The sequence below is a fragment of the Oncorhynchus keta genome, chromosome 11, assembly GCF_023373465.1.
Source record: "Oncorhynchus keta strain PuntledgeMale-10-30-2019 chromosome 11, Oket_V2, whole genome shotgun sequence".
Taxonomy (NCBI): domain Eukaryota; kingdom Metazoa; phylum Chordata; class Actinopteri; order Salmoniformes; family Salmonidae; genus Oncorhynchus; species Oncorhynchus keta.
Genome location: NC_068431.1, coordinates 46,129,603 through 46,139,956, shown reverse-complemented (window position 1 = coordinate 46,139,956; position 10,354 = coordinate 46,129,603). Strand labels below are relative to the sequence as shown.

The following is a 10,354-nucleotide window of genomic DNA, read 5'->3' as shown; positions in this document are numbered from 1 at the left end:
GTCTGTGTGCGATGGTATCTGTAATATTTGTGTTGTGGAGAAATGACCAGGCAGGAGACGGGAGTACAGTTAGTTTTAGTTTAGTCAAAACCCCTCGTGCTCTACAGTTCCCGGCACCCCAGTGCGCATGTGCATTTCCTATTAGGTGTAGTAACGTAACACTGCCGTAATGCATTACTGCTTAGTAACAGCACAGTAACTAATATAAACAGATGTAGATCCCAGATACTACACTCCTCCCCCATAGTGTTTAACTCCCAGAGAACAAGGTAAATATGTTAGGTAACTATTAATGCAATATCTGAACAATGCATTCTTTAAAAATGTTCAACTACTGGGTTGAAGCAGACTTTTCAGAGCCCAGCACAAATCCAGGGGATTATTCTGCCCCGAAGATGGAGTTTGTGTCCTAATAACTAACCCAGCTAATGTCCTTTGTCTTTCCTTTTATCTAGGACATATTAAAGTGTTTGTTTTACTGTCTGTTACCTCCTTAACCAGCTCAACACACAGGTCAAGCTGTTGAGGTGCCCTTCGCTGTCGAATAGGTATCTCCGCTCCTCCTGGGCTTCCTGTGGTGGGCCAGGTTCAGGTGGAAGGTCAGGCTCTGTCTCTCCTGTACGTCCACAGTCAGGAGAATAGTCCTGGGGGTCGTTATTGTTCTTGTTCTCTCGGCATGTCTCTGCTGGGGCGTTGGACCGTAGCAGATGATCCACATGAACGTTGACCTGGCGATGACCAATTTGGACTTGGTAAGTCAAAGGTCCTCTGCGTTACAAGATCACACCTGAGTTCCACAGGTGCTTAGGGTGTCTGAAATCACGTACCATCACCCTCTCTTCCTCTTTGAATTCTCTGACATTCTTTGAGTGTCTGTCATGAGCTTTCTCAATTTGAGCATCATTTTTTCTAACTTGGTGACAGAGTCCGTGATGCAAATGCAATAGGGTGTTCTTCACCTGACGGTAGAACATGTGAGATGACGGCTCCTACTCCGTATGGAGATGCATCACACGCGAGTCTCAGCTTCATCTCTGTGTTATAGTGGGCAAGCCACTTGCTCTTTAGCAGACGCTGTTTGCAAGTCTTGAATGCTTCTTCGCATTGTGGGGACCAATTCCACTTTGTATCGGCCTGCAGCAGTTGGTGAAGCGGATGCAACAATGTGGACAAGTTTGCCACAAACTTTCCGTAATAGTTCAGGAGCCCCAAAAATGACCTCAGCTCTGAGATATTTGTGGGTGCTGGTGCGTTTACGATTGCTTCCACCTTGCTGTTGGTTGGGTGCAGGCCTTGTGCATCAATCTTGTATCCGAGATACTCCACTGAGTCCTGGAGGAACTCACACTCGCTGCGTTTCATTCTCACTCCGTATTTCTCCAGTCTTGACATCACTTTGTCCAGCACTACAAGGTGCTCTCCAATGGTTGGTGCTGACACGAGGATGTCGTCCATGAAGCACACAACATGGTCTATACCGTCCAAGATCTGATCCATTGTTTGTTGGAATATCGCTGGAGCTGTCGAGATTCCATAGGCCAAGCGATTGAATCTGAATAGCCCCTTGTGTGTATTGATGGTCAGATACTGTTCTGACTCCGGATCCAGCTTCAGTTGCTGATAAGCGAATGCCAGGTCCAGCTTACTGAAAACCTTCCCACCAGCTAGAGTGGCAAACAGATCTTCAGCGTTTGGTAGTGGATATTTCTCTGGTAGTATGCAGCGATTTACTGTGACCTTGTAGTCACCGCACATTCTGACGGTCTTGTCTTTCTTTGGGACTACAACAATCGGAGCGGCCCAGTCGCTCCTCGCTACTTTCGTGATTATGTTATTCTTCTGTAGGCGGTCCAGTTCCTTCTCTACTGCTTCCTTAAGAGCATAGGGAACCGGACGTGGTTTGTGAAAGATAGGCTTGGTTCCTTCTTGCACTTTGACTTTTGCTGTGAAGTCTTGTATTTCACCGTAGCCATCTTTGAAAAGTTATTTGTGCGTCTCCAGCATGTTAGTGAGTGTAGCCTGACTCCCTGGTTTGTCATTTCTGAGACTGAAGATTTCTCCCCAGTTCAACTTGATCTGTTGTAGCCAGTTTCTGCCTAGCAAGGCTGATTTTTCTCCTTTAACAATGACAAGCGGTAGCGTCCACTCCTTCCATACCGGACTGGTACCTGGATCTGCCCTAACACAGGAATAGTGTCACCAGTGTATGAAGAAAGGCGGATGGACGTGGGCTGAAGAGGGCACTCTTTCAGTTTTTCTTTGTAGAGTCTCTCTGGAACCAGAGATACAGACGCTCCGGTGTCCAGCTGCATTTTTACTGGTTTTCCCGCTAACTCCATGTTGAGATAGATTCCATCTTTTAGTTGTTGAGCTGTGTACACTGTGAACAGTTCCACTACTGTTTCAGTTGTACCTTCCTCTTCTTGTGCTGCGTCTGACACTTTGTGCGCTCTTGCTGTGCGTTTCGAGGCTTTACACACTCTCTGTAAATGTCCAACCTTTCCACAATTGTGCCACTTTTCATTTTGGAATCGACATTCACTGTGATGATGATTATCTCACCCACATCTGTAGCAACTTGGCTTAGACCTTTGAGATGTGGGCTGCTTTGTTCTTGTTTAACCTTGAGGACGGGACTGAAAAAAGTGTGACTTTTGTGAGCTTTTTTCACCACGTGCATCACTGACCTTGTGAACACCTTTCTGACGTTGTTCTGCATGTCCCGATAGCTCAATAGTATCCCTGTGGGCAAGCTCGAGTCCAAGTGCTATATCACAGGCTTTCTTAAAGGTCAGGTCCTTCTCTGACAGGAGCCTTCTGTGAAATGCTTCACCTGTGAGACCACATACAAACTTGTCTCGGAGAGCATCATCAACAAATCGTGCAAACTCACATGTACTTGCCAGCCTTTTCAAAGCAAGGATGTAGTCAGCCACGGTTTCCCCTTGACTCTGGTGACGTTGGTCAAATCTGAAACGTTCTGCAATGAGAATTGGCTTTGGCTTGAAATACCCTGAAAGAGTTTGTCAGTTCTGCATAGTTTAACTCCACTGCTTTCATTGGTTCAATGAGACCTTTCAGCAATCCATACTCAGTTGGACCCAAAACACTGAGAAATACGTCTGCTTTCTTCCCATCTTTGATGTCATTTGCAGCCATCCAACGCTCAAAACGCTCCAAATAGGAATCAAAATCCTCTTTCGTAGCCTCAAACTCTGGTACTCGACCAATGGTTGCCATTTTCACAGTTAATTGTTCAGTTTCCTTATATTCCTTAATTTTCTGAATTTTCATCTAATTCTTCACTTCAGAAGTTTATGCAATTACTTCATTCACTGCACTCCTTTGTACACACCGTGTTACGTTCCTTCTTCCTTTTTTTTTTCTTGCCAATATTTCTCCACTGAGATCGCATAATTTCAATGGGTTCATTGAGACAGTTTTTTATTTAACCACCAGAGGGCAGTGTCGCTATTCTGGACTCCAATAGTCTTGCTACTTGGCAGCTCCTGAATACTGTACTAGCAGTGCTTAACTGACGAATTACATAATTATTTTGAGTTTCATTACTCACGCAACATTCTTCCCTTCAAGCAATGTCCGTTTATGTAGTTTAATCACCTCGTCGCCACTGTAATATTTGTGTTGTGGAGAAATTACCAGGCAGGAGACGGGAGTACAGTTAGTTTTCGTTTAGTCAAAACCCCTCGTGCTCTACAGTTCCCGGCACCCCAGTGCGCTTGTGCATTTCCAATTAGGTGTAGTAACGTAACACTGCCGTAATGCATTACAGCTTAGTAACAGCACAGTAACTAATATAAACAGATGTAGATCCAAGATACTACAGTATCTGGAGTCGCTGTCTGTAGGGAATTCACTCTCAGTGGATGCCTCTGTGGCTGCGTGAAAGGGAAAGGCACGTCGAGGGATTTGTGAGTGTGTAAAAATGTGAGCGATGATCCATGGTTCATAGACTCATCCAGGGTCCCCGTCTCTGACGCAGCATAGAGTCCCCGAGCTGAGGCACCTTGGGTCCCACCACTGCACCTCTATCCTGCAGACCAGCAGGCTCCTCTTCACTTGCATCGGTCTCGTAAATTTGAAGAGCCTCCACGAGCACTGGGGGCTCATCTGACGACAACTCTAGAGCCGATACAAGGAGGCAGAAGAGACAGTTTAAGTTAGGCTGAATGAAATGAGGCACCATCATCTACTTTTAAGGTCAATAAATAACCGTCAGAAGGTAATGAAGAAATGATCATAATAGTGAAAAGGTTCCTACAAAACGACTCAATAAGTTTGAAAGAGTCTGTTACCTGTTTGACACCGGCAAACCCGAAGGCTCCTTCAGTGAACCAATCACATCTGGTGTTTCCAGCTCCAGACAGAATGCAACAATAAAATGTGAACAGCAACTATGCTGAACATAAACAGTACCGTAACATTCATAGCATGATGTTACACAAAACAAACAGAATCCACTACTACTCTTCACGTACAAACCAGCGTGTGGCTAAACTAGTAATCTAACACATTGAGACAAGTCAGTATAAATTAAATCAGCATCAGTTTATTTCAAATAGCTGGTTTCTAAAATTCTAATAGTTTGCCTAATTTCAGTGTATGTGATAAAACAAGCAGAGAAAGTAGAGAATCATTGTACCATCTAAATCACTGAAATATCCCCAAATATTGTATTTTCAACAATAATTTTGTTGCCTATTTTGTCATCAATACATGTCACATATCAGTTTGCAAATAATGTAAAACATTCTTTTTTTTAAATCTATGAGTTAATAAAGCCAAAAACAAACATGGTCTTTTTTTCCTTTCTTGAGTAAAGCAGCTACAAAATGCAGGTGTTTCAGCCTAGATCAGTGCTTTCTGTGGTGTTGGGGAAAATACAGAGCGTAGGGGTTGGTAATGTTGTCTAGTTGTGCCGTGATTGGCTCAGTGTTCTGTCACTCATGGGGATACTACGTCGTCACAAAATCTACATAGCACCCAAGGAGCTTCAATTTCCGAGCTACCACATATTTACATTAGAAGTGCCCATCGTTACTAGTCCAACGCTCTGACCACTAGGCTACCCTGCCGCCCCGGCATTGGCTACAGATAAAATTACGTCAAATCACGTTATATCTTTTATTGGACTGATTCTTTAAAAATCTTAGCTAGCAAGCTAGACTAGCAGTCGTCATCATGAATCAAGTCGATCATTTACTGGCAAATCCTTTTCAATCCTTGTCATATGAAGAAAAATTATAAACCGATATGAAGAAAAATTATAGATAAACCGTTATAAACCGATAAATCGGTGCTCATCGGCCATAAACATTAGACAACAAGTTGGAAATCACAAATTCAACAATGAGTGGTGTGGAAGGAATCAATGGCTAACTGCAAGCATTGCAAAGCAATCACTAACTAGCCTGCTACTCAGTGGAGAGGGTGTGTGGTCCATGTCTGAGTTTAAGGGTTTCTTTTCCAAGCTTTAAAGGATAAACATTCAAATGCAACACCATAGGCCAGAAAAGGTTGAATACATTGGCCATGTTGTCAATCCAGCATGGCTTCTGCCGCATCCAAAACAACTGGAAACTCGGAAATCTCAGACTTCAGTGAGTTCACCTTCCTGTTCAAGTGAGCACAGCACAACAAGGTGAGTCCAAAAATGTATTGTATACTGTAGCTAAGAAAGTAATACTAAATGTTTGTTGTGTAGTAACCTGTTATTATTAGGGTGAGACACATGGGCTACTTTGGTCCCTTTCCCACTCATAACTTAGACTTCTGTTCTGACATGGTGGTGCACATGTAGCCTATAGCCTGTTGAATATTGTAAGAGCTTTCAGTGTCTGCTTATATGCCCCCTTTATTTTTCCTACGGTTCTGACTTGGTATACAGGGAGAATACTGTACGAACGGCCCATGTCCTGAATTCTGTCGCTGTACATTTGAAAAATGGTGAACAAATAGTTATATTGACTAAATTATTCTTAGCTTGCTCATCAATTTCATATTTGAAATTACGGATTGTTTCTTATCCGCACATCGTTTCCTTATGCCATAGTTTGTACATCTCAAATGTCAGTAGAAAGCACATTTGTTTAAGCAAGTCAGCCATATCAGCTATGCTTTTTAAAAAGGCAGTAAATGAGGCTGAATTATCTGTTTTGCTGCCAGACAAGGCTCTGCTGATAGCCAGGTGTAGCAGTGGTAATGGTGCGGAAAAGAAAGCTCTGCTGTTGGGACAGCTTTATGTAGGCCCTAACAGTTTGTGGGCACAGTTTGTCACCATTATAGTGCAATTAATGTATTGTTATGTAGTGGCTTTTCTGGCATGCATCAACATTTTGGTTTAATATACTCGTGTATACACTTTCATTCACACGTTCACACCCTCACCTTTCTGTATTACTGATGCTTCTTGTCTAGGTTCTTCCAACTGCTCAGCAACATGATCATTGTCTTTATGAGGAATTTTAGCTAAAACACATTCAGATGAACCATGTTATGTTTGTTTTACACAATGCGCATGATGCCTGTTGCAGAGTAGAACTCACTTTGTGAGAAGGACATGCGCTTCCGAGCCTCTTCTCTTCTCCACTGCATGCGAGTCGTGTCTCCCATCATAACCTACGGACAAGAAACACAAAACAAAGGTTGATGTGCTGAGGATCACCTCACAGCAGTTATATTTTAATGTAAGATATAGATGTACTGCAAAGATGGGGAATGTCCTATTACAGAGAAAATGAGACCGCATCTTACCCTGACCTGCTCGGGAGGCCAAAGTCCCCCCATATAAACTGTAGGTATCCAAAGAGCACAATGACACTGAGGAAGGTAAAGTTGCTGGCCACACCGATCACTGCAGACGTCACCGGGAAATTGTACAGGAGGTATCTATTAAGACAAAGGGTTCAGATATAGGAATAGAAGAGGATGGGAAATAGGAGGAAAATAAAATATACAACAGTAGGTAAGAACATCAAATGACATTCCATATATTTGACTTATTGGCCTCAAATAATCTGGATTTGAAACAGAAAAAAAATGATACTATTGTAAGGTCTGTACCTGATGCCAGTGAAGAAAGCTTGGATCCTGAGCTGAACTGAATAGACCTGCACCCGCTGAGACTGAATCTCAATGACAGCGCCAACAGTGGGTTGATACTGTAGCGAGAGAAATGTACAGGTAGAGAGAGCAGAGATCAATAAGAGAGAAAAATATTAACCTTATTACCTAAAAAGACTAGTCCGAGTTGGCCAGTCTTGCAGACAATTAAAAGTCTAATAAAATGGGAAACTCATTCTTACTTTGAAAAACAACATTTTTATTCAGACAGGTTGTATTTGTCTGGACTACTTAATAAATTAGGTCTGTCCAAGTACGGTGTAATTGAAAGCACATGAACATCAAATGCTGCTGAAAGGGAAGCATGCTTCGTCAGGGAGGGTTTCACAAGTAAATCAAATTACATCAAATAAAAATGAAATGGGTTGAGTGGAGCTGAAGGGTGGAATGAAAAATAGCAAGATAACTAAATGTAAAATATACTGTGTCCGTAAAATGTATATAGGTTTTAGATCTTGTGTGAAACAGCAGAGTTGAAAAAGACACGGCAAATAGGATCACGGCACAAGGCAAGACCCAAATGCAGACACAGGAGGCAGATGGTTGGAGTCTTGCAATGTTTAGTCATCCAAAAGGAGTAGGCAAGATCATTTGTCTGTCCACGACCAAATGTAAAAACCAGATCGGAGTCCAGGAGGTACAGAGTGGCAGACAGGCTCATGGTCAAGGCAGGCAGAATGATCAGGCAGGAGGGTACAATGTCCAGAACTAGGCAAGAGTCAAAACCAGGAGGACCAGAAAAAGGAGAACGCAAAAATCAGACAAACAGGAAAACAGCTGGTTGACATAAAAACATACAAGACAAACTGGCACAGAGAAACACGCAACAGAGGGATAAATACACTGGGGACAACAAGCGACACCTGGAGGGGGTGGAGACAATAATGAGGACAGGTGGAACTGATCAGGGTGTGACAAATAGAAAACTTGATGGTGATGGGACAAAAGAGAACTATTGTAAAATACACTGTGTCCCTAAAATGAATATAGTATGTATAAGCTGGAAGTAGAAGCCTAAGTGTTGTTGTCCATTAGTTTACTCCAATTGGGGGAGGGGTGGAAGGGTTAGGGGAAAATAATAAAATAAAAAATATACATTTATATATTTACAAAAAAGATATAGATGATGCAGAGCATTACATTGATGGAGCCACAATCTGCAATATTAAAGCTGATCTACCACCTCCCCTAAAAAAATAAATTATACAGATAACTTGCAAATGGTAATCACAAGATCACGATGATCTGATTCAGTAAGAGGGCACAGTGAACTAAGTGCAAGCTCTGTGGGAGAGGAAAACAGATTTGACATGCACAGGCAACCACAAACAGCACTTACAGAATTGGCCTTGTAGTCTGAGAAGAGCTCGACCTCAACGAGCTGCTTCTGCTCCGTCATCCCAGTCAGCAGGAGAGGAGAGAACAGTAAAGTATTCAAGGTCTGCAGAAGACCAGAGCGGTAGTGCAGCATAGCCTGTTGGAGGAAAGAAAGCAGTCACTCAGAGGGCCCCACAATAATCGAATACATCACATTGTGAAGTATGAGAGGATATTTTATGTGGGGAGGAAACAGAAGGAACGGACACGTTATGTTCAACCAAGAACAAACTGGCGCTGAAACGCTTGGGGTTTGGTAGGAAGACAAACATAATAAATTTGGCACTTTAGCACTCACAGAGCGCACCACAGCTGCAACTGTCTGGCCATCGTTGGTGTAGCAAGACATCTTAATCATGAACATGCCAAGCTGTTTGTTGACAAGCGACTCAGGCATTTCCAGCTCTAAAGAGATTCGATATGGCTGACCATAGATCATAACCTAGGAAAGACAATGAGGGATAGAATACTGTGAAAGACAATGAGCATACCTGACTACAGCGATCATTTCTTAGCATATTGTAATTATATTAGCATCTACCTCAGGATAGACGAGCTGAGGGAAAGGATGGTTATGTGTGAAGAGCATACCTGGTCTTTGCCATTCTTCAGCAGTGAGATGTTTGCCACAGGGAAAGAGCAGAGGACGGAATTGGGAGCATCACAGTCGGAACTAGAACAAACAGCGGCCGGGAAAAAAAGGTGTGACGTTGGGCCTATGCTTTTTACCTTGAAATGGTACTAACAGCACAAAATAGAAATCAGGTGCAACAGCATAGAGCATTTTGTTAAGTGTAGCTAAATGCTAATGGAATAGCAATTATTTGTTTTTAAAATGATCCATTCAAAGTGAGTGAAAGGAGTAGAAAGACTGGATTTTACTTCAATTTGAAGAAAAAAAGGCACCAAACAAACTTTCCATGATGTCTCCCAGTACCTGTAGTGGTAGTGCACTGGTGTAGAGAAGCTGACGGTGGGCATATAGGAGTAGTAGAAGCTACCATAGAGGAAGACAGCCACCCAGACCAGCAGCGCTAAAACGCAGAAGAGGATGGCAGCCTGCAGTAAAGTACGACGGGCTCTGTGGAGAGTTACCCCCAACACAACTTGCAGCCACAGGAAAACTGGTCCCGTTACACCACCCATGGTGACCAACCCAGAACGGACTCTTTCCAGACGTTCCTCAGCACTCGCTGAGATCTCACTGCCTTTCATTCCCGTGGCTCCTGTCAAAAGCCCCTCGCTCTCTCTTTCTGTCTCTCTCTCTCTCTCTCTCTCTCTCTCTCTCTCTCTCTCTCTCTCTCTCTCTCTCTCTCTCTCTCTCTCTCTCTCTCTCTGTTTACTTGGAAAATGAGTTTATATTTTGAAGGTTATGGCGTCTTGTTCATTGGAAGACGCCCACTCAACAATGCCAACATTGGCCTGCTCATTTAAGTGAACTGCTGTACGGAATTATATCCCTTAATATAACATTAATTATTAGCTAATTTATTTTCTTTGTCTACTGCAAGTTTAAAATCTGATAATGAGCTGTTGACAGGTCTATAATATTATTTTTGTAGCAAGCTGTAAAATAGAAGAGAAAAGCATTGAGACTTTAATGCAGATGGATACGGAATACAAAAGCACCATTCAAATCTACACCAGTCGGAAGATATAAATCATTCTGCTTTAGGAATTTCTAGGAATATAATTTCTAGTGCATCATACAATGAGTTTTAAGACTTTTTTTCGACACGGCCAATGGACATGTGAGAGAGCAATTTGACATACACACACACAAGACAGATATGACACTGTAAAAGATAAAGGACTAGGGACTCATTCTATGACA

At 42.6% G+C, this 10,354-nt stretch overlaps 1 protein-coding gene across 1 annotated transcript; it reads right to left on the bottom strand.

Moving 5' to 3' along the window:
• Positions 1-5,268: 5,268 nt before the first annotated feature.
• Positions 5,269-9,734, bottom strand: LOC118390362 (seipin-like). Its single transcript, XM_035780840.2, has 9 exons — positions 9,458-9,734; positions 9,112-9,193; positions 8,819-8,962; positions 8,483-8,617; positions 7,084-7,181; positions 6,775-6,909; positions 6,567-6,639; positions 6,409-6,489; positions 5,269-5,635 (listed from the first exon to the last, which is right to left on the bottom strand). The coding sequence occupies exons 1-7, from the start codon at positions 9,664-9,666 to the stop codon at positions 6,633-6,635; spliced, it is 810 nt and encodes a 269-aa protein (XP_035636733.2). The 5' UTR covers positions 9,667-9,734; the 3' UTR covers positions 5,269-5,635; positions 6,409-6,489; positions 6,567-6,632.
• Positions 9,735-10,354: the final 620 nt, after the last annotated feature.

Coding starts and splice junctions, on each gene's coding strand:
- LOC118390362 (XM_035780840.2), bottom strand. CDS start 9,666: ATGGGTGGTGTAACGGGACCAGTTTTCCTGTGGCTGCAAGTTGTGTTG. Junction 8,963..9,111: donor TGAAGAATGGCAAAGACCAG/GTATGCTCTTCA, acceptor TGTCTTTCCTAG/GTTATGATCTATGGTCAGCC. Junction 7,182..8,482: donor CAGACTACAAGGCCAATTCT/GTAAGTGCTGTT, acceptor CTCTCGCTACAG/TATCAACCCACTGTTGGCGC.